This window comes from Plectropomus leopardus, chromosome 2 (assembly GCF_008729295.1).
Source record: "Plectropomus leopardus isolate mb chromosome 2, YSFRI_Pleo_2.0, whole genome shotgun sequence".
Lineage (NCBI taxonomy): Eukaryota > Metazoa > Chordata > Actinopteri > Perciformes > Serranidae > Plectropomus > Plectropomus leopardus.
The window spans coordinates 32,031,949-32,057,177 of NC_056464.1; the positions used below are offsets into that span (position 1 = coordinate 32,031,949).

Here is a 25,229-nt window from a genome sequence, read left to right on the forward strand (position 1 = left end):
AGAATGTGGAGAGCATTGTGTTAAGTTAAAAAAAACCCAATAAAATTCTATAAAAAAAAAAGATGTAAAATTAAAAAAAGAAATAAACATAAAAATATACTATACTATAGTATAGTAAGATGATTTTCAAAATTCTGCCAGAGTGATGGATTCAGTATCTATATGCTACCTTCAGGAATATTCTCTCTTAACTGTATGGCCACTCTACATGGCCCGATAAGAAAAGCAGACTGTGAAGAAGTGTAGGAATGTCAAAACAAAAAGTCATAGATGAGAGGGTAAAGGAGGGGGACTCTCTCTTTGAGGGAGTCACTAAGGGGAGGGCAACAGGATACAACTAGTGGGTGGACCTTGGTGATTGTTTCTGTGCACAACAAGTCTCTCACTTTCATATTTTGCTTCCCATTCCAACAGGGGCACTTTGCATGAATTGAAGGCAAATTCCTCAAGTCTACAATAGTTATATTTCATTATTCTGTGTCTTTTAGGCTTTTCTAAAGGTTTAAGAGCTTCACAAAGACGCTGGATCCCCCTCTGGACTGACTTATACTGCAGGAAACTGAGGACCCTGAGCTGCACTTGGCAGCTCCAGAACAATGGCAGAGTGCACGCAGGATGCCAACCCCGCCAAGGTGATCCAGAATCCAAAAGCTGACATTCAGGACTCAAGAGAAGTTTCAGCTGAGTCTGCATCAGCAGTCAAACTCAGACCCGCAGACCTGGGGTTGATCCGAAGCTTGTCCAAGTCGGACTCTGACTTGTTGGCGTCGCCACTCGGAGAGGAGGATGGAGGTCTGGCTGGCCGCAGTGGGTCCGTGTCTAACTGCAGCTCCGGGCGGCCATCCATGGAGCGGATGCCTTCTTTTGCCTCCGAGTGGGATGAGGTAACACTGGAGCTCTGGGGATGGGAAACAAGTGGGAGGGTGTAGATGACAGAGGGAGTGGCACTGTCAGGCTTTCAAGTATGTCCGTAAGTGAGTGTGAATGTGAAAAAAGAAAAAAATGCAACTGTAGATTTGTAGGGGAAAAGAATGGAAGCAGCATATTTCAGGGGAGAGAGAAAGGGAAGGAAGGAAGGAAGTGGAGCAGTATGAGAGCGATCAGGAGTCCAGCAGCAGCAGTGATAGACTATAGTAACTTTACCCAGGCTGTTGGCGTAGAGTGCCTGTGGGTGAGTGCTTGAATGCATGAATGGCTTGATCACTTGCACCGACCTCCCTGTAGCAGCCCTGGCATCCAAGACTAATTGGGCTTGTGCTGTCATTCCACATCCACTCAGTACATGTCTCTGGGGCCGACCCACGCTTCCACTGTCTCCTCCTGCACTCCTCTGGCTCCTTTGCTCCGTCTTACGCCATCTACTTTCAGCCCACTGTGAGCAATCCCCCCCCCCACCCCCCAAAAGCTTTAACTTGTGATTTTTGAGCACTCTTGGAGCATCAATGTAGTTCACCCTGAAGCGCTGTGAAGGCCCTGATATTAATAATATTCTCTTACCAACACATCCAAACGTCAAAGTCTGTGGGGACAATGGCTGATGACTGATAAAATATGATTATAGTGCGCAGTTGAGAGGCAAATGTCCACAGCAGACTAGTACATTTCTGACACTTTCTACTGAGAGTTTAACCCTTTGAAACCTAAACAAATTGACTTGATTTCTAAAAAAAAAAACATGGGAAAAGGCAATGAGCAACTTGAAAGGACCCAAAAACATTATATTGGTTCTTTGACCTCCCTGCCTGGCTGTAAGCACTGAGCCTTCTTGTTTTTTGGGGGGTTTTTAGCTTGTCTGTTTTATGTCATTTTTGTTTGTTTTGTTTTGTTGCTTTTTCTATATTTTTCCCCATTTGTTTGCTTTATTTTTTTTTCGTGATTTTACCCCAAATATTTATTCATACAACCCATAAGTTTTGTCATGACTGTTGCCATTAGTGCTATAAGAAATACAAAAAAAAAAAGAAAATTACATAAAAAATACCCCAAAAAAAAAGGAAACACTAACTCTGTAAAATAATTTGAAGAATGTATAATTGTGATCATCATAAATATAGTTTACATTTTTTTTCCAAATCTACTACTTTCTTACAATTTTCGGGACATGTCATGCCAAGTTGGTCACTGCCTTTTTCCCCCCATATTTTCAAAAGAAAGCAAACCAATTTGCTAAGGATTTAGAGGTTTAAATACTTGTAAAAGCGTCTGAACGCAGCACAAGAAAAGTAATGCCGATCCAGATTTCAAAGAGTTAATCTCCATCACAACAGTGAAAAAAAAAACCAAATCCTAAAATCATCCGAATATTAGGCTAAGTTTTGGCATAGTGCAGTTAGTAGTGAATTCTTGTCATATCTTAGTGGTATCATGGAACAGTTCTGATTTAGCTCCTATGACTTGGTACATTTTTATCTGCAGATTTGACAGAAAGTTGAGTTACTCTTGAGAAAGAGAATTACAGAGCAGCATAATTCCTGAGCAGAGCTGTCATAAAATTCAAGGTAATGTTCTGAAAACATATATTCAAGAAGTTATTTATGCTGGCACAATCATTTCAAGCTTTAAACTTGCCAGGACCGTAGCACTTGTGCAGCAATGTCTGTGTTATCATGCATTCGTCTGTGCCTTGCAGCTGTTTTGACTCGGACATGTGTCAGTGTCAGTAGTGTCAGCTACCACTGATTACAGAGAAGACATGTCCTTATAATGTATTTTTTTTTAATTAAGGAGGTTTTATGACATGAAGTGGGGTTTACAAGAGAAGTGGGGTTTGCAAGAGAAATATTACACATATTGGGTGTGGCTAATTCTGATTTTACATTACATATCTTTTAATCTGATGATTTTACTCCTTCACGGCAGGACAGCAAAAACATTTAGACCATAATTTAATGGAGTTTGGTTTGTTACTTGTCCATAATTTCTTGAGTAGGTGGGCTCTGCTGGAGGAATTTGGACTTGTGACCTCATTATTTCTAAAAATCCTGGCTATAGCCATTAGGATTATATCTGCAAACCATGGATATATATTTGTGAGTTATGCAGCAGATACATGGAAACTTAATGGTTTTTCATGTGTCAGCTGCAGTTAATGTGTGGCTAGGTTTAGGCAGATAAACACTTGGCGTACAATACAATATCAGTTTTTGATGGCACAGTCCCACTGAAAATGCATCAATGTTTCAGTAAAAAAACAATCACTTTTTGTGTTACTATCCCAGGAGGAAACACAGTTATGGGTTGATAAAAAAGTCCCACGGTTGGTGGCTGTAAAGATGCCGGAAACACAGCAATGACCCACACTGAGTATATCGCGCCATCCACCATGTCGTCTGCCTCCTGATAACAAAATCAGCTCATGCACAATAGGTCATTTTAGAAACATTAATATGATAAGTATGAAATGTAAAGTATCCATGGTTTGCAGAAACCTACTTTGCCAACATTTTATTCTGGGCATATTCTATGCAATCATGATTTTAGAAAATGATAGTTTAAGACAAATTTGTGTCCTTTCCTGCTACAAAAACAAGCAAGAGAGCACCACTTTGATCTAACAAAGCAGATACTGTTGATGCATTTGATAGATGCATTGTCCATCATCTTTCTCAAGTTGTTCCTATCACAGAAAAAATTCAGTAAACTTTAAACTTTATTGAACTAGGACTGAGTGATTGAAGTGATAATACAGCTGACTCACTTTGAACAACTGCTCTGCAATGATGAATATGCACTCAGGGCTGTTTTGTTTCTTTCATAGTCTTGGTCTTGACCCTGTCCCCATCTGGACCTGAATCCACCTTAAATCTACTCTATAACTCACATTTGGTCTTGATATACAGTGAGTGGTCTTGGCGACAGCCACGCCGAGGTTATGGTCACATCTGTCTTTTGCAGTATGTCGTGAGCGTTCACCTTCTCCATACTTCAAGGACAATGAGGTGTCTCCATCTTGAACTTTTCCTTGGCTTTGTGCACCCCCTCTCTGTCATCCCTCCCTGTCCCGTGCCTGCCCTCTGCTCCACCCCTCTGCCCTCTGACAAAACTGTTTATTCAGGCCGTGTTGGGTGGAGTGTCCGGTTCTCAAGGGCATCCTGTTTTGCAGCTGTTCCTGAGTATCTGTTTCTCTTCCAGTTTTCAAGGGATTTGTTTGGGTTGGGGATATGCCTCTGTGTGTGTGTGTGTGTGTGTGTGTGTGTGTGTGTGTGTGTGTGTGTGTGTGTGTGTGTGTGTGTGTGTGTGTGTGTGTGTGTGTGTGTGTGTGTGTGTGTGTGTGTGTGTGTGTGTGGCAAAAAGGGAAAAAAAATTGACTCTTGCTTGTGAGTATATCTCAGGCAGCGATCAGCCACCATCAAACATTGAGGCGACACACAAGGCTCAGAGGGAGGCTGGGCTTTATATCGGACACATAAAACACACGTGTCAGTACATGCACACACAGAAAGCAAAAATGCTGAATGCTAATGCTGGTATTAACATATTGTCATTTTAATAATAACAAAGTTATGTGATAAGTATATTTTTAAACCCCAATGACATTTTCAGTGATATATACATGTATATATCTCTACACTTTTTAAATTTTATTATGTCTGGCAACTTTTGTAATTGCTGACTATTTTCTTTCTTTTTTTTTTTTTTTGGATTCCTGTTTTTTGGAAACTAGTGTTGAATTTGTATTCTAAAAAGCTTATGTGTGTGTGGGACTCATGTCAAGCCTTCTGTGGTTGCCATTACTCTAATCAAATAAAATTTTGATAAATGCAAATACTCAATGGAAAACTTCAAAGATATACGTCACATTCACTCTCAGCCTGGCAATAGCTGGCTGGGTCTGCATAGTAAGTGTCATTGCCTATGTGATGGTTCAGATTTATGATGCCACTTTATGATATCCTCTACATGTCCTGTCAGCTTTTGTTGGATTAGTAAATCAGTCTTTTGACATCTGACTTAGGCAGCATCTGTAGGTATGCTCACTCTTTATCATATTTAATATTTAATGATCACATTGCATAGCCTGTTGGTAAAATAAAACAATATTTTGAAATAAAGAAATTACAGTTTGTTTAATTAAATAACTTATTTTAGGAACACAGCATTGTTGAAGGTTGTATTATCATACTTGGGGGATTTTTTTAAGGCAAGTTCACACAAATAAAATAAACTGACAAATAAATAAATAAATAAACTTACATGAAACATGTGAAACAGCTATAGGTGGAAAAAAGAACACAAAACAAATAAAGAACAACAACACAAAAACTAGTCAGATGAGTAAAAATTGGAAAAATAATGAACAACAATTACTTGAAGTGAGTATTTTAGGAACATTGTTCAAGGTTGTGGTATTACCATATTGGAGTATTTTTGTCAGGCAATTTGACATAAATAAATAGTAGATGAATACATAAAAACATTACCACGAGAGTGAGTTATCCCTGACACAAAAAGATTTACATGAAGAAGACATGGGGAAAACAACATTTAAAATTAAAAACCCTCTATAAGTAAGTGAATGGAAATTACTTGAAATGAATAATTTATTTTAGGAAAATTGGTCAAGGTCATGGTATTATCATATCTGGAGGATCTTTTAACACAATTTTACATAGATAAATAAATAAATATATAAGTAAATAAAATTGCTGTGAAAGTGAGTTATGGCTTCCACAAAAGGATTTACATGAAACATGTGGCTGTAGAATGAAATAAAAAAAGAAACACGCGCAATAAAACCAAAACACTCAAATAATAAAAAGAAAAAAAAGTCTTTAAAAATACAAAACTGAGAATAAAAAAGAGCATTTCCGTTGGCCGCCATCTTTGTCAGTTAGAGTTGGAAGAAAATAAAAATACAGGCAGCAGGGAGGAGCCGAAGTGAAACAAAACCTAAGCTGAATAAGTCCGCAAAAATTTAGCTTGAATTAGCAGAAAAGAATTGAAAGTTTGTTCCCACGTTATATCTGTTTAATATGCCGTTAAAGTTTCAGGAAAAGAGTAGCATGAACTCAACGTCTGTTACCAATAATTGAGATGCCGTTACAGGTGATGTCCGCAACTCCCGTGACTCAAGTCGTTAGAATTGACGTTTTCAACCGTAAGTGACGGCTTTTTTAAACTTAATGTTTAATGTATACTGTGTTCGTGAAAGTTTTATCTCTCACATATGAAATTTAGCCATATGAAATATTTTACTAGTAATAAAGGTTAATGTCCACAAATTGAATTGAGCATAACTGCAACTTGCTAAAAGAAACTGTTCATCTGGCCCAACTTGTATGATGAAAATTAAATCAGAGTGGAAATAAATAATAGTTATCATCACAAAGTAAATGCGGCACAAAGTTACGGCTATCTGCTATTTCATATTACCAAAGCACATATCTAATGAATTACGCCATCCTAAATTTGTGTCTTTTTATTGTAAGAGGCTATTGTCAATCCAAGTCAATCTGCAAATGTAATTTTTCTGTTAAACTGTAGTGTAGCTGCCATGGAACAATTTTATCATCCTCCTGTCGACGTTTGGCGAGTCATCTATGGAAATAGGAAACATACAACACTAAACAACAAAATGGATTTATGAACGTAAGGTACAGCCACTCTGCCTTCACTAATTTCTTGTGTGTCCATGTATTTTAAAGGTGGCTTACTCCTTTTCCTTTACCTCAAATGCCATAAATAGCCCTTATTATATAATAATCATACATTTCAGTGGCCATTACATACTGTGCTAATAATAGAAATGACATATATGATTAAGGTGATTGACGTTTTCACCACATCTGTTCAATACTCAAAAGGCAAAGGTTAACACAACCACATGTTACAGATGCTTGAGTGGCTTCATTCGTGTGCGTACTCTAAATTTCCCAACGGTATTTCTCAGGTCATTACGCATGCAAGCTTTTTGAGTGCATACAGTTTGTGTGTGTGTGTGTGTGTGTTTATATGCTGCTACACCTGCTAATGGCTGTGCTCTTACATAACACAAGTAGACTGGGATTCCTAATGAAAATACTCTTATTTTTATTATGTTAATTTCGGTTTATTATAGTCTATTTTCTTAGATGTAGTATGTATGGATTACGTTTGTTATATAATGATTTTTGAAATTGAATATGTGAAAACATATACCTTAGCTTCTAGTAACCAATGTTAGTTTTCAATAGCTATGAATTTGGAATGGCCACAGTGAAAATTAGATAAGATGAATGTACAAAAACATCTTGATGTTGGTAAATCCAGTTAATATAGAGGGAATATTTTCAAAGTACATGTAAGCTGGTTTATAATTCATATAGAGAGTCACGGCAGAGTGAACACATCCCAAGATCTGGTTAGACAGATGTGGTACATGAATATGAGAGTAGTGGTGATGGTGTTGGTGGGGGCTGGGCACAGAGGGTGGGAGGCACAGTCCCGATTTACCTGCCACATTGCCCGTAAAATTTCCTACCAGGTGTAACACATGAGACACCACATGTCATCCAGCCTGCTGTTAAATGCTTTTGTTCCAGACATGCAACGGCTAGACCTGTTCAAATGCTATTGTGTGCTTTTAAGAATGGAAGTCTGCCAGTGTGGAAATGGCAATATGAGGTTTAACTTTGAGGCAATTTGATCATGTTTAAATGATTGTATTATGTCATTTAGTAAAGACACATTTTTTCAAATATTAATATAAATTCAGAAACTTAAATGTAGCTTTCTTTGTGGTGATTGCCAGTTTAAAACTAAAATCTGGCTTTCCTAAAGTCAGACTAACTAAGTGGTGCTTCTCATTGAGTTCATGCAGTTTTTAAATTAGCTTCAGCTGCTTCTCTAAAAAGTCGAGCCCAAATCTTTTACAAGTTACTGTCATAAGTAACTATTTAGCATTTGAAAACTGCATTTTGCTAAAAAAAAATAAGTATCTTACATGAAATGAGATGTTGAGAACAGGGTTATGGATAGTTTTCAAAACCATTTTCCTTTAACACTGGTGTCTTCGGTTCATGTCTCATTTTATAGTAGTAGGCACTTAACTATTTAATTGTGACCATAAGCTTTACCTAATCTTGATTAAGCAGTTTTGTATTGCAGAAAGATATATATAACGTCTCAAAGAAAAGCATAGGATAATGTTACTTTGCTCTGAAAATAGCTGCTTATCAAATATAGCTTTCCACCGAACCACACTGCATGCGTGAGCAGCATGTGACAGCTGCCGTGCTGAACTTCTACGGCTCACACGCTCTCAGTGTTTACACTGACAGTGTTGTCGCTCCGGTGCTGCTGCAGAGCTGCCTGCAACTGTAACTGCTGTATTTCCACAATTAAAAGCCTATACTCCACTTATTCATGGAGCCATGCAGGCCACTGCAATGTCTACAACACGGTCATACAAATATTTCACAATAAAAAAGCCTGTGTTGATTACTCAAGTGTTTCTGTCAACAGAAACATTTTTACAAGTCATTTATTTTTAAACGGCAACAAATATGGTTGAGTTGAAGCATAAAAAATCATATTTATTATGTTCTGTGATAGATGTAGACATTGAAACTGTTTGTCTATTTTTGCTGAAATAGACACGTGGTTAAAATCTGTGAGACTCTGAATCTCTACATGTGTACGCCAGCACCATGCCTGAGCAGTGCGGCTTATGCTACTTTCACCAGCTGTGGCTGCTCTAACATGTTAAAATGGGTGCAGAAAAAATACAACAAAAAACACAGGTTACACAACGCACACACGCTGCTTGCGTTACACATGCATTATGGCCCGGGCGTTAGATTATGTCATTCAAAGGATATGCATAAACATTAATGGAAATGTTAATATGTTGAGCCCATAAAATAAAATCTCCAAAAGTAGATGCTTAACATAGTTAAACACAAATATGTGGAGAGATACATTCAGTAATGTCAAATAAAGTTGATTAAAATATTTAACATTAAAATTTTGCTTTCAATAAAGCTGAAACAAGTAGTTAATTAATCACTTGGTTGATAAAAAAATATTCACAAACTATTTTGATAGTAGTTTAATTATTTTAATAAAATGCCAAATATTGGTATGTTTCAAGTTTGTCATTTTTAAGCGTTTCTCTCATGTCATAATTAATTGAATATCTGTAGGTTTTGGAGTGTTTGTCTGACAAAACAAGACATCTGAGGCCTGGACACTGGGCTTCCCGAATTCGCGACAGCAGTTAAAAGTGAATGATTGATCGATTAATCTAAAATAATCGACAGAATAATAGATAATGAAAATAACTGTTAGTTGTAGCCCTAGATCTCATCTATCATTCACAAAGAGTTGATAAGTCTTATCTTGCGCAGGTGAAAAAATACACCCTAAGGACTTTAATTTATGATAATCTGATATTACCTGACATTAAATCCCAATTCCAGCACAACCTAACAAGCTGGATGCAGAAGAACTACATGGTAAAATCTACAAAAACGAAGTAACGGTATACTCTGTCATACAGTAGAGGTGACACAGTTAGAGCCTTACATTTATGTTTATGTAGTGGTTAATAAAGCAGTGAGTAATAAATGAAGATCCAAGATGATGATCACAAGGATTTACTGAAAAAAAAAAATCAATTGCAAAAAGGCATTAACTTAATGCGATGTCCTAAAAAGACCTTTACGATCAAATGACTGAAATCTGTTAGACACGTATGCTAATTGTAACTATAAATCATAATACATCCATGAGACAAAGCTTTACACTCGTGTCACCATGCCTCGACACAATCACAGTACACCGTGAAGGACATCATGACTTAACTGTAATCATTTTTAGTAGCTTTATTTATGGCGTGTGGTTTCAAAGCTGTCAAATAAATAAAAATCAATCCAAATCATGAGTACTGCTGGATAGAATTATGTGATCTGGGTCTTGTATAGTGTGGAGCTACTGGCCCATCTGTCTTTATTGACAATGATACTGAGGCGGTAATCCTGTTTCCAGGCCAGCGCCAGTGAGGCAAGCAGCCTTTTTGGTTAGTTTATTATATCCAGCCATCATTTCCATTATCTGTTTGGCTTTGGGCACACTGCCATCATTTATGTGCAAGAGACATTGGCTTAGTACAATATTATACTCCCTATCGCTAAAGCCATTGTTCAAGATTATTTCACATTATGGCTCTCTTTTTAGACTATATCACATAGTCTTTCTGTTACTGCTGTACTCAAATCTGTCAGTGTTTATTCTAAATTTGCCTTTTTTCATTTATATGTTTATATATTGCCCCTCAATGTAAGGCTTAAAGGAAACCAAGAAGCAGCTTAAAGCTTGTCAAAATGTGAATGGTGAGGCAGCTTGAGGAACATCTTGTAATACAAAAAAAGGAAGTAAACAGTTTGCTTCCTCCTCTTGAAGTTTAATTGGCAGTAGTATTCACAATAGTTACAGTACGATTGACAGCTCATGTCTCACACTGTTAGAAAAAAATGATGAAGCAGTTATTTCTATTCTGACTGCATAAAAATGAAGATTAACGTATAAAGTTAGTCTTTTGTGTAGAATTGGGATGAAGTTATGGTTTCTACGAGGACTTCTATTGTATTTGCTGATTTATTGGTCTTTTATTTTAGGTGTTGTTCTTCAACGCCCACAGCTGACAGTCAGTGTATTTACATGGACATGAATAACCCATTTATGCTGTTTCTTATGATGTGCTACACCCGTTGGCTTTATCTTTACCTTGTTTTTTTATGCTTAAAAACAAACAAACAAACCTGCGCCCATTACTGTATCCACGTTTCTTAATACGTCCATTGATACAACTGTAGGAGACTACGAGGACATTTAAAAAATGGTGGAAGGCAACGAGTCTGTAATATAGTGAAAAGAATCCTCCGTCAACATGTCGCAATATATTTAATGGCCTCGCAGAACAGTGCTGTATATACAACACTTCCCTGCCTATGTTAAAAGGAACATTATGACCTCCACAGTAGCTATGTTTGTTGTTGTCAGAAATTTTTAACTTTTCCTTTTAGTGCCATGTATTGGCTGTATCTATGCTATCATAAAGGATGCATGAAAGTATGAGGGCAATGACATTTAAAATGTTTGAAAAGGGAGTATAAATAAGCCTTACATCACTTTGGCTGATACTGGCTGCTGGCATTGATTGTCTTAATAGCTTTCTCATGCAATTATTGTACAATTTCATAATGTTTGCACCATTTTCACATTTTCTTTTGTTCTCTGTGCCCTTTGTCATTTAAAACAACAGTGAACTATAACAACTTTGCTGAAACTGACTGGCTGGAGCAATCAGGGAACATGTTACAGATAATTGCAACATTTCCACATCTCTCGATTACATTAGAATACACAGTTTCGTGGCTCTTTTGAATATTTCAGGATTCAGCTCCATGTATGTATGTATATGCTCTATATTTTTGCGGAGCAGTGATACTCATAATGAATGTAGGTCTAATTAGGCCTGTAGAGGAGCCCACTGAGACTGACTGACTGACTCAGGATAAAACTGGCCAACTCCTGGCTAATATGGAGGTCTCTTTAAACTAACAAGCACAGTCTCTAGCACGTTGAAGCCACATCGACTCAAGTCAGCAATCTGTTGTACTTTGATTGCCTAAAAAAGAGCAGCTCGTGTTGCTCATTTAATCTTTCTTGGGTGCTTTTGGATCCAATCAAAATCACAGACCCAAGATCAGTAGCAATTTAAGTTGGGTCTGACTTTGTAGTCCTTTGAGTTGTACTAGAAAGTGTGATACCAAGGTCTGTTTGGGAGTTTTTCAGTCTATTTTTGTACGTCTTGCTGAAGGTTTTTGTATCCTAGAGTCGAATTGTGTGACCATCAAGGGCTTGTGTTCTGTTCTCCTTGATGAAAACAAGACTAGTTGTCAGAGTACCTGGTCTCAGGCTCCAGGACAAAGCAGAGAACATTTATGTTTGTATTTGTATTTTCATCTGTTTTAAATTTGAGAAGAACAGGTCAAAATAATATCTACAGGTCATGCAAAATAAGGCAAGTGCCAAGGATATAATATGCTTACAAAAATATCTATCAACTACTTGACTTACATTGGAAATAAGCAAAAATTATTCCCCCTTCCTGTCAGATCTTTTTCACCTAAACTTGAGCATGAAAGGGTGACATTAAATGGATAATTTTTGCAGTGTGTGCGGGAACTGAAGAGCAGATCAACCTGTATTAACATGTAAATCACTTCAGGATGTGGAGCCATCACTCAGAGTTGAGCACCAGTGATTTAATGACAGTCCACTCAGAGCCTCATGTGCTTCACAACTGCACCGTCAATTACATTTCTGCATGAATAGATCTTCTTAGTTGATTATTTCCAGCCTGCTTCCAGATATTCACTGGAAAGCATTCTTTGTGTCAAGTTAATTTCCACTGAGAGTTGGCTTGCAGTTGTAGGTCAAGGAAATATCACCTTTCTCTCTCTAATCCATGTCCAATAAGGAAAAGTAGATACTTAATGCAATTTCGTGTACATTTACTCGCTCATTTTGGAGGATGTATTTGTGGTGCAGTTGAACTCTTTTGCATAGAAAGATGTGTTTCTGTCGCTTAGCTTGTATCCTGCTTGACTTAAATGGGGTAGACTGAATAACAGTAACAAGTCAGTTCGTTTTTCAGCTTTCTTCCTGAGAGTTAGATGAAAAAAATGATACCATTCTTCTCGTCAGTCTTCTAACTCTCTGTAAGAAAACTGACCCCCCACCCCAAATTACACACTTTTCTTTTAAAAATTCCTTTACAATCTAATTCTCATCCTGTGTTATGTTTAATTTGTAAAGACAATGTTTTTCTAGTATCCTTCAACAGTGAACCAAGAATGGAAAAGAAAAATGGATATAATTCCTGATAAATCAGAGTAAAAGGTGACTGTGTTCAGCAACAGCAAAATTGTATCAAAACACCAGTTTCCCAAACTCTCACACATCTTTTGCCATATAATCCAAGTCTCGTTTATCCAATTGTACACTCAGTACCTCCCAAACAGACAGCCCTTTCCAATGGGAATATAAACTAAATGTAAAACTTATCGACGTGCTCTTCATAGCCAGACTACATTGACAAAAACAGTAATTTTACCTCACTGAACACGTTAGCTGCTTGTCTACAGCTCTGCTCCATTTACTTCTGAAGTTGGAGGTTGGAGCAGGGAATGACATCACACCCAAATTTATCACTTTCCAGTACATGTTGGAAAACCAAGATATTGTTAGCAACGCCTATTGCTGGGCTACCTATTGTTAGCGCTACCAGTTTTTAACAACTCATCACTCTTTATTTTGTGCATACAAACACTATAGCAACATGTCCACAGAAAAAAGTTGGACAGGACTGTTTACTGCTGGTTTAGAGATACACGAAGAGGTTAAAAGTGCGGATAAACTTAGTATTACCTCAACTCTCAATACCATTGTTTTGAAGGGCAGCCATATTGGATGTTGAGGTTGGGTTGGTAATTGTTGTATTGTAAAAGGTTTCTTCTTCACAAATTCAACATAACAACTCGGTTTGAGTATTTGACATACAAATGGTTATTTGAGGGTAAAATATTTCTTCAAAGTTACTGTGGGGGTGCAGTGGCCCTCTGGGTGCTCCGGGTTCTCCCCACAGGTTGGTGACTCTAGATTGCTCGTAGGTTTGAATGGGAGCGTGAATGGTTGTCTCTCGCTTAGTGTCAGCCCGGATTGACTGGTGACCCTGTCCAGGTTGTCCTTGCCCAATGTCAACTGGGATTGTCTCCAGTCCCCTGGCGACTCTCAAGGTCGTAGCTAATGGAGGGATGGAAACACTAATGGACCAATTGACCTGAGTTCACATGTATTTCCATGCAATATACTGTATGTTTGATATATTCTAAAACAAGTTTATCTTTTGAGTAACAGAAATGTATTCAATATGTTTCTACACTATTTCGGTGCCTAACATGTAGCTGTTTGTAGTGGTTGAGGCTGCATGTGCATAGTGTTATGAAATACTTCAGCACTTTGACTATGATGACGCTGGTTTCCCTAGAGGCAGCATTTTGGTGACGAGTTTTGATAAAGGTGCACTTAAGCTCAGATGTAATGCAGTCCTGGTGTGTGTGTGTGTGTGTGTGTGTGTGTGTGTGTGTGTGTGTGTGTATGATATAGAATGTAACTAGGTTAATTCAGAGAGTAATGTGAGGTCTGTGTTGCTGGAGGCATATGCCATGCGTCCCACGTGCCTGACTTCCAAATGAATCAAGGCTTTTCCACAGTGTTGATGCCACTAGCGAAGTGCATAGGGCTTTTTCAAACACTAAATATTACATCAAATAAGCCTGGCTGTGTCTCTGGTGTCACTAGTGAAAGCAGAATCAGCTTTTCAGGCTTGCAAAAATCTTCATTGCTGATTGTGAATAGACTACTCTAGTGATTCTAAATTTAGTTCTCAGCCTGATCTGCAATAGTTCCCACACAGTTTTAGGTGACCTCAGCCTGCTAATTGCCTTGTTCAGAATCATCAAAACATGTACTTGCAGATTTTCTCTTTTCTACAACAGCCAAAGAATGTCGAGTGCTATTAATATGTATAGTCTGTTCTCTTTGTAGTGGGGTGAATGGTACGCTCTGTGCATGACGTCCTGTTGTCCTTGAAGCATGAAGTGTCAGCAAGTAGTGTGGTGATCTGTAGACAAATTGCTCACACTCAACCAGTGATGAGTGAGGATTATTCAAATATGCAGTATGTATGATAAATCCCAGACTGTTTTTGTTTGAATATCATGACTCATGAATTCACTGCTGTGTATATTTGTGTGGAAGAAATATGACATTGAGTACTTCAGAATGAACTGTCTGTTGCGATCGAGCTTAATGAAATCAGTGAAATACAATCCTTGTTTCTGAATGTTTAATAATAGGGAACAGAAACAGGACATTAGGATTACTTGTCTCACACCTAGTGTAAGTGGTCCCACCTTATTCAGTTTTCATGCTGTTGTGTTTAAAGGAATAGTTCAACCTTTTGGGAACAATGCATATTCATCTTGTTGAGAGTTAGATGACAAAATTGGTACCACTCTATTATCTGTCCATTCAATGGGACTCCAGCAAGCTTAGCAAGCCTGGCTCATTCTGAAGGTAATGAAATCCACTTACTACCTTCTTTGTTTAAATAAGAACACTGGTTTCACAGAAATGCATGAAATGACAACCTCTTGACACTGCGCCACAAGGTGGTAGCATGTATTGTGTTAAAGTTATGTGCCAATAACACACAAATGTAAAGTCAATTAGGATCCACGGGTGTGGTATACACACAAATTCCCTCATTCAGTTATTTCATGCAATGGGCTGTGGTTAATGTTACAATTCGAAGTATAGAGAGCGAAAACGACCGCATAGGGAGGAAGTCCGATGGTGGATTGGTCAACAAACACCAAACTTTTAGTTGGGAGAACGCTATTCGTGTACCGTGTGAAACTAAAGTCAATGCTGACTTCTTTTAACTTAACTTACCCTCATCCTTTAAACAGTTTCATCATTTTTTCTGATGTTAACCAAGTAGTTTTGTTTCTTAAACCTAACTGTGCCGCTACAACATAATGTCAGCACAATACATGGCACTACCACTTAACAGGGTGTTCAGAGGTCGTGGTCATTTCATGAATATCTGTGAGATCATGTTGAATAAGAAACAAAAGTGTAAAATGGACACTTGGGGGTCGTGTGTGGGGCGATGTTTTGACTGGACAGAGTGACATCTTGTGAGATTTTTTTCAGATTTAACAAATGAGATACTTATGTAAAGTGTTTATGAGATATAAAGGTTCAGGGAGGTAGATTGGCTCTGGATAAATGATTGTTTATTATTTGTCTTACTTATATTTCTAACAGTACTTGATAAAATATTGTGTTGAGCAACAGAAAGGATCGTTGCTGGCACTTGAGTTACTGTTCAGTTCCTGTTCAGTTATCCAGCAAATAAACAAAAGCAAACAACCTGGAAATGTATTTTGGCTCTCCTGGAAAGCCAGAGACCACTTAAATAAACATTTTTGGCTCTAAGCCCCTAAACAACTCTTCTCTGAGTTGCTCTGTAATCTCCTGCATGCAGCATTGTGCTCACTTAACCTTGCAATACGCTGTTGCCTTCTTCTGTGAAGCTTAAATAATACAGGTCCGAGAGGGCAATCAAATGCTCACTAAGAATCAGTCAGCAACAGATCACAATCTCTGGAGGGTCTGTCTGTACAGTATGGACTTGGCTACAGGAGTGCCTATAGGCCTAAATAATTTGGAGTCTCAAAAACTTGTAACTCACCTCATCACCCTGCTGTGTTTTTGCTGAGTTGTGGGTTAGTCATTGAATTGCTGTCCACGTTGGACTGTTGCTTGTAATCCATCATTGCAAAGCAGCCCGCCTCCTCCAAAATACTCCCAGCAGCAGCAGCTCTGTGTCCTAACACCTCACCCAGTGCCACTCCTTCACTGGTCCTGTTTTGTAATTGGTTTGGCTGTGGTGGGATGGAGGAGGGTTACACAGTTTAATGCATGTTTTGAAGAATTTACAGCCCACTCGCCAGACGAAAATATTGCCTTTATGCATTTCTGCAGACCACAGATTACATTACGTTTGTAGGTTTAATATGTAGGCCTATCATGTAAACATTTCTGAAGTGATGCACTTTTGACTTCATGTTTATGAGCTGAGTTTCTCATTGGGAGGTGGTGGATGGGATAACACCTAGGTGAGACAGATGCCAGGCTGCAGACCACTGTTCAACAAACAGTGTTTTTAGCAGGACATTGGTGGCAATTCCAGCTGTGACTCTGCCACCAAAGCAGTATTTTTAGCGTGATATCTGTAACATTTCAAGCTGTAATTTTACAACCCAAAGTGTCTGTTAACCAAATGGTTCTTGTGCCTATACATAACCAAACATTAGTTACAGCTCTGTTGAAACATAAAGTTAAATAATAATGTATAAATTATACATATCCACGGATGGCAGAAAAGTACAAGGCCAACATTTATTTTGGCGACTGGGTTGAAATTTCATCATGGGATCCCCTGTGTTCTGTAATGATTTGTCATTCATTCACTGTTAACTCATTTTCTGGTGTTTCATGCTTGTTCTCTTGAACAGATTGAGAAGATCATGACCTTGATTGGAGCAGGCATCGAAACATCCAAAAAGAAACAGCCCACACCAAAATCAGGTAATGCTTCACCACCTATGATTTTTGCATGATAATAGATGTTTAATTTATGCTGAAGTTTGTAATTTTTTTTCCTTCAGATATATGACTGTGGCGTGTAATTTATTTGTTGGTTAATACAAAACGACAACTGGATATAGGAAATTTAATGAGTCTTACACATTAACCATTTATAAAACTCTTAATTACCCCTGCTTTCATGATCGCCCTGCAGAGTTTATTGGATGGAAATTCTATGTAATGTTAGCCACAACCACACTTTGCACACCATGAAACTGCTCACATTTGTGAGCAGCTTTTTTAAGAGCTGCTGTGCAGTTTTCAAAAATCTGCAGAAAGGATGAGGGTAGATTTTTTGCTCTTATAAGTCACAGAGATTCAAGCTGACATTTGTTTGGCACATTGTAGTTATTTGTTACACGCAAACTTTCCCTGTTGTGGGAAATCTAATTCTGAATTCCACTCACTGTCATATTTTTTTTTCTGGAGTTACTGTATATCTCAATAGGGCTTGAGCTGATAGTACGCTTCATCAAGTGTCCTTCAGGCAGTGCAGAAGGAGAAGCCAGCTGGCATCAGCTCAGTTTGTTTAGGTAACACTCCTGAGTTGATACAGTGTAAACCTACCTCCATTAGAGACTGTGCCATAAGGTGGTTTCATCATACAGTGTTGTGTAACAGCTCCTCTGGGTATGCACAGGACTGCCTTCATGAAATCTCAACAGATTTATTAAGATGAAGTCCTTATTAGTTATGTACAGTGTGTTTCATGGATTAACAATCTGCTGACCACAGGAAGGTGGAACGTCACCCAAGGTACAAGACTAAAACAGTAAAACATGGTTGGGATAAACTGATATAAAGTAAGGGCACAGGAATTAGGAGAACTAAAGGGACAGTTTAGCCAAAAATACATATTTTTCTTCTTACCTGTAATGCTTTTTGTCAGTGCAGATTGTTTTGGTGTGGGAGTGTTGGAGATATCGGCTGTACAGATGTCTGTCTTCTTACAATTATAATAGAACTATATGACACTCGGCTTGTGGTGCTCAAAGCACAGAAAAAATACATTCGGAAAACTCAACTCTAATGTGTCTTTACATAAGTAATGACCTAGTGCAGTCAACTCCAAATTTGCGTTGAATTTATTGGCCAACCTGTGGCACAATCCTTTCAGGCAACTCACCAGGAGAGCATGCTCAGACAGCATCTCTACTGACGCCTCGCATGTTCTTATTGGAGAACACCAACTTTTGCCCTCCAATTAAATGCAACAGGCTGAAAATGTTGTTTATACAACAATCTATTCTGTTGCAAAACCAAAATCAGTGTGCAGCGAATTAAGATCTGAGTCTGAGGATATTATTTGATGTTTTTCATGGTCATTTGGTGTGTTTTCATGGGCATGTGCTACTTGTGTGTGAACTTCAGAGCAGTCTTTGCACGCAAAATGAATTTCAGTGTAAACTGGCAATAAAATCGTATTTTAGCTTATCTTATTGTATCGGATTGCATCACATCGGTTGTTATGAACACGATTAGAAGCCAAGTGAAGAACACAGACTGAATGACAGTGAAAAGAGGCTTATTGCTACAAAAAGTAATGATATGGGATTGGTGGGGAGGGATGGGAGTCAGGGGGGTCCGTGGGGAGGAACGAGATGGCTGAGACAAGGCTGGGGGGAGGGGAAGTGAGGAGAGCAGGTGAAGCTGGCAGGTAGTTGAATGGTGATTCTGGAGGACAGGAAAACACAGGTTAATAATAGCACAAAAACACAAGGAAGCAAAATACCAAGAATAAACTGAGTCGACCTTGAACAACAATCTGGCTGCGGGTGGTTGGAGAGCTGGAGTAGAGATACTGCGTGTGGATGAGCTCATGAGAGGCAGGTGCGCTTTATGAGCTGATAGCAGGCAGGTGAGTGTGATGAACAGAGCCAAGAGCAGGGAACACAGGGAATGGGAAACATAAGGAAACTCTAGGGAAAACACAAAAGCTATGGCATTGCTGTAATATCGGTTGCTCTACATTATCCGCAGACCTTGTTGTGAGCAGTTACAAATAGGAACTGTTGTCTTCCTACCAAACTACACCCGTCAACCACATCAATACACAGAATGAAGCAGGCATCTGCTCAAGGACGAGAGGTTCTTGACAATGCAAGATGTAAACATTAATGGTGTCCCCGTCGGCTGAGCTGTAACATTCGCTAGGTCAGTGGTGCTTGGTGAGCTGGCAGTAGATGTACACTTCCTCTTGTTTAAAGACACAGTTGGCAGGTGTAGTTTGGTAGAAAGAAAATAGTTCCTACATTAAACTGCCAAGGTTTCTGGATTATCTTGAGGGACTGGGCTATAAGTCCTGCAGACACATCGCTGTATTTATTTTTCTGGGCACTTTGAGCTACATAAGCTGAGTGCCATCTAGTTCTGTTTTATTAGAGAGAAGACATACATTTTTATAACTGATATCTTCAGCACTCAGAAACTACACTGATAAGTAGCACTACAAGTAAGAGGAAATATATCAACTTTTCCTACAAGACTTTTATTGATGAACCACTATTTAAACCCACATGTGATAGTGTGTTGTCAGGTACTTATATTGCATCTTACATCACTTCTTCCTGTCAGACCTTTACAAAGGCTAAAAGTACATACTGTATGTATGCAGTTAAAATGGTAATACTCTTAATGGAAATAACAGGATGAAATAAGTCAGACCTTTTTAACCAATTAAACTAAATGCTAAATAAAAAATGTTATGGACATCTACTGTTTTAATCAAATCTCTTACATCAAATTTTACTTTCAATCATGAAGTGGATCTGTAGATGAGGGATATGAAGAGGGTTTATTTCTTTTAGCCTTCAGATAATGAATATTCTGCTGTTTATGGATATGATAGTAACAAAGTAAAAGGAACTTAAATTATGAAGCACCTTTTCAAAAACAAAACTACAGCTTAGAGTGCCCTACGTGATTAAAATGAAATGGGTAGGGAATTTAAAAAACAACATATTAAAACAAATTTAAAATGAGAAGGGATGCAATGAATAAACAAACAGAAAAAAGAAAACAATCTAAATAAAACTACCAAAGAACAATTAGATTAAAAAACACATAATACATAACAGTAACAACACCAATTTTTATTACTGTAACAATTTTTACCATCTTTATCTTAAAGGGATAGTCTGGGATTTTTGAAGTGGGGCTGTATTGCGTATAGTCAGTGTATTACATATAGTAGCTGGTGGTCAGCACGCAATAGAAACAAATGGGGCACGTATCTCACGGGGGTTGATATAAAAACATAGTTTTGCCACTTTAGAAAAAGCCTGCCTTAAATCAATATCATTCTAAGTGGACGCTATATTTTGAGTATTGTCACCGCTTCACCTCGCTGTCACACTGCCTTTTCCTTTGGCACTACATTTCTCATCTGCCGCCAGTCAGCTGTTTGGTTTAGAGTGCCGTAAGTGGCTTTTACGTTATCCATCTGAAACAAAACTTCACATTGAAAACACTCTCAATACAGCATCCACTTAGACAGATATTGTACTTTTTAGGTAGGCTGTTTTTAAAGTGTCTTGATATAAACCCCTCTATACATCATGGTCATGCTGAGCTGTGGGGTGTGGACTGGGAGCTTGCTGACTGCCAGCTGCTGTATGTAATACACTGACTATACATAAGATTGTCATACAGCCCCACTTTAAAAATCCCAAACTATCCTTTTAATTTTCTATAATGTTTTTCAGCTCCTTCCAGGCTGCTCTTAATCATCACACGATATTAATAATCCTTTACATTATTTTAAACCAAAAGGAGATGTATATCAGCAAAGCAATCTCAAAGTAAAGCTGGTTTCCATTGCGGTGTTAATTTATGATTTTAATTGTAATTTGGCTTGCAGCATGCACAAGCATCCTTAGATTAATTGCTATCCTAACGACTAAGACCTGCGGTTATTCTACATTACATAAGAGGAAATATGTTATTTGTGTGTTTTTTTCTTTTACATATATAGGTGTGTGCTATTTATAGGCCTTGTTTGGAGAACGGCATGCTGAAAGTGTCCCAGATTCAGCTGAGTCATGCAGTTGCTGCTCCGATTTTAATCGGAGATTGTGCACAAGTAGTTCTGGAGGTTGCGAAGATGCTTTTGTTGCTGTTTTCGTACGTGTCTCTTAGTAAAGAGGTCACATTTTCTTTTTCCACAGTGTAATGAAAGGGAACAAACAGGTACCCATCCGAGTCATCACCAGGAGACGGAGGGAGAGAGAGAGAAGAGGGGGAGAGAGAAGGAGATGAGGGAGATTACACAAACATGGAAACCTGAATTGTCACTCTTTATTCCACCCTTATCTTTTTATTGTGATAGAACTGGGAAACCTTATCCTCTGTCCCTGTTTCGGTGTATTTTCATAGCATCCACCTTTTCCTTGTATGCTGTCCTCATATCAGGAGCCAAGGACGGCCAAATCATCTTCCTGAAGCAGATTTCTGAACATCAGATTTTTTTTTTTTTGTGGCAACAAAAACCAGCCCTACAGTTTTGCGCCACTCTGCATGCTCAAGGATGAGGTTGTTTGTGTTGTGTGCCCATCACGAGTGCCTCGATTGTCTGCTAAGAGAGCACTGAGTAAATGAGCTTAAAAAGAGAGAGGGAGTAGAGAGAGAGCTCAGCTAACAGCACACAGGAGGCATCGGCTCGGTTTGTGTACAGGCACACTCTGACGTTCAAAGGGAAAGAGTCCGCCTTCAGTTTCCCTGAATTAATTCAGCTTTGCGGCTCATTTTCTCCAGTGCTTGGGTGTGTTGACAAGGAGCTAGTGCTTTTTCTGCTGCTCTGATAAAGAGGCACGGCTTTATCTAGGCACAACCTCTACCTCTTCCTCTGTAAATAGGTCTTTCTGGGCGCTCCTCGGAGCCAAGTCTAGACCTAGCGGTGCTCAAACTGTGCAGAAACCCACTTGGATAGATTTGACAGCTTGGCCTGTTTAACAGGGGATAAGACAGTGACCCAGTTCCCCCCCACGGAGGAGCATCGGATACTCTGTCAGTCAGTAATTAGGTCCTACTACCGTGGGAGGTGTTGCTGTCCCAAATGAATGGAAGTAATTGGATGGGGTGGCGGGTATTTTTAACAGTCTTTGTCTGGATATTGTGGTGTAAGAGCTGACTTTGGTATGACGCTCGGGAGGAAAGAGTAAAGAAGGAGGAGGAGTTGCGGGATCTCGTAGTGAATCATAATTAGTCCACTTCAATCCCTCTTACGTCCTATTACCATCTTATCTCGCCCATATGTTTCATCGCCTCCTCCTTTATTAGTCTTTCTCTGTCTCTTATCTGTCTCCTGCTCATTCTCACTCACTCCCTCCTTCCATCATCTCTCTCCTCAGTCAGGGCAAATCTGACAGCAGCTTCTCTCACTGATAACGAATGATGAGCGTCGGTCCTTGTGGATGACTGACGGGTCACGGAGACCCGACTTGGCCTTTTACCTGATCGTTAGCGGCCAGAGCAACAGGGGTACAGGCGGCCAATTACGGAGGAGTTTCAATCAATAGCCCTTCACTTTACTTCCCTCTGTTGGCACCGCTTCTCCTTGCCCTGACTGCCTTACTGACTGGCTGACTACCCATTTGGGAATGTGTGAGGTGATTGCAAGCAGCTTGAAAGCCTGCATAATTACGCTCTGCCTGCAGCTGTACCCAGATAACACCAGTGACGGACTCCGTGAGCAGCCCTGTATAGGTGGGCGCTGAAGTCTACCACTCCCTTTGTAGACCAAGTCTTTTTTTTTTTTAACCCAAAATCTATCTCAATTATATATTAACTCACTTGCTAATTGAGGCTTTTTCCTGTCAGTAGCAGTGGTCAAAGAAGTATTTAGATAAAGTACTGATATCACACTATGAAAATACTCTGTTACAAGTAAAGGTCCTTCATTGAAAATGTTACGTAAAATGTATTTAAAGTAAAAGAAACCAATGCAGACAAATCTTAAAAAACAACAACCAAGAAACCCTTAAAACATAAAAATTATTAGGAAAAAAACTCTCTATATATATTATATAAGATAAACACCCCCAAAAGTCATCTATTTAAAAAAAAAAAGGAAAAAAAAACAAATCCAAAAAGCCCCAAATCATAAAAAAGAAAAAAAAAACACTTTCCCAAACCCCCAAAATATTTTTTTCAAAAAATATATAGAAAGACTTAAGCCAAATGGGGCGGCATGGTGGCTTTGTGGTTAGCACTGTTGCCTCACCGCAAGAGGGTCCTTGGTTCAAATCCTGGTTGGAACGGGGTTTGGTCCGGGCGGAGTTTGCATGTTCTCCCCGTGTCTGCGTGGGTTCTCTCCGGGGTCTCCGGCTTCCTCCCACATGTCCAAAGACATGCAGCTCAGGTTAATTGGTGACTCTAAATTGCCCTTAGGTGTGTCTGTGTGTGTGTATGGTTGTCTGTCTCTATGTGTCGGCCCTGCGATGGCGAACTGTCCAGGGTGCACCCCGCCTTCCGCCCGATGACGGCTGGGATTGGCTCCAGCCCCCTGACTTAAGCCAAATGATTTAACAACTAACTGTTGCTGCTGTACTTCTGTAAACTGTTAAATTTAAATAATCTTCTTAATTTGTAAAGTAACTAAAGCTGTCAGATAAGTAAAAAGTAAAAAGTAAAATATTTCCTGCGGAATAAAAGTATAAAGTGGCATGAAGATGATATACTGAAGTAAAGTTCAAGTACCTCAAATTCATACTTAAGTACAGTACTTGAGTAAATGTACTTTGTTACATTCCACCAGTGGTGGGTAGCCTGAATGACATGAGCATCTGGAAGTACATAATGGAATTTGCCTCTTTTCTGTCATGCTGCATGACTGTGTGAGATGGAGAGGAGACAGGACTTGAAGTGTCTTCTCTCTTCTCCCGTATGAGTGCATTAGAGACTTCTGCCGACTTGAATCAATGCTGCCCCCCCTTGTCCTACCATCAAAGTAAGATGTAAATGAATTAAAGCCGTCTGCTAATAAGCAGGGGCTTTGTTTAAATATCCCGTGTTAGCCTTAAAAAATTTGGCAGTGCTCCTGCAGAGGAGAATCAGGTCTTCGTCATCCCTTTACATTCTAGTCATTCTTGGCAGAGCAGGACTGTGATTTTTTTGGGCTCTCGGTGCTTGTTCCCTTGCCTCTGATGGTGGTGTCCTTTCTGCACTGGCAAGATCAGAGTGCCTCTGCAATTCTAATCAGTGCAGTGGGGGAAGCGAGAAGGGGAGAGGTGGGGTAAGGTTAGAGAGACAGACAGAGAAGAGCGAGGATGTGTGCATTTGTGTGAGGAAAAAAAGGGGCGCAAGATAGAAGGGGAAAGAGGTAGAGAGACAGACGATGAAGAGAGAGGAAGAGTGTGTGTGTGTGTGTTTGCATCTGTCTGTGTGTTTGAGGACGAGAGGCAGGGAGCGAGACAGAGTGAGGGAGAGAGAGGCAGAGGGAGGGGAATTGATATAGTGGGAGAGTGAGGGAGAGAGAGGTGGTTACGTGGAGCAGCACCCCACTTCATCAGGCAGCATACGGCAGCCCTGCAGTGCGATCACACAATATGGGAATGGGGCTATGAGATCGAGAGCAGGAGAAAGAAAGCAGAGAGAGACGAGAGCGAGGAGGGGGGGAGTTAAAAAGAAGAGCTTGAGGGATTTGCTCGGATGAGAAGGGGGGATGATCTGAGTCTGTTGCCTGTCGTGGATGTGGAAAGGACGCGGCGGCTGAGGTTGAGGCAGATCTGTGGTCTCCTGTGTAAGAAGAAGTAGCCGGCGTCAGGACATTATGCCCTGCGAGCAGTGAGGGGTAGCGTGTGTGAGCCAGGAACATCTGCTGTGACTGCATCTGCGCTGCCTGCATGTCTCAGACAGGCAGGGGATGCAGCAAACCTCTGCCCTGAGCACAGAGGCTGCTAGCTGTACCCAGCGAGGAGAAGAACCAGGTGGGCTGGGGCGGGAGTGGGGGGGGGCGCCTGCCTCAG

General features: G+C 39.5%; 1 protein-coding gene across 2 annotated transcripts in view; it reads left to right on the plus strand.

Annotated features, from left to right (window-relative positions):
- Nucleotides 1-415: 415 nt before the first annotated feature.
- Nucleotides 416-25,229, plus strand: part of anks1ab (ankyrin repeat and sterile alpha motif domain containing 1Ab) — a 55,757-nt gene continuing 30,943 nt past the window's right edge. For both annotated transcript variants that reach the window (XM_042508886.1, XM_042508896.1), the window contains exons 1-2: nucleotides 416-884; nucleotides 17,133-17,205. In XM_042508886.1, coding sequence (XP_042364820.1) covers nucleotides 597-884; nucleotides 17,133-17,205 — 361 coding nt within the window. In that variant the 5' untranslated portion in view covers nucleotides 416-596. The remainder of the gene's footprint in view (nucleotides 885-17,132; nucleotides 17,206-25,229) is intronic.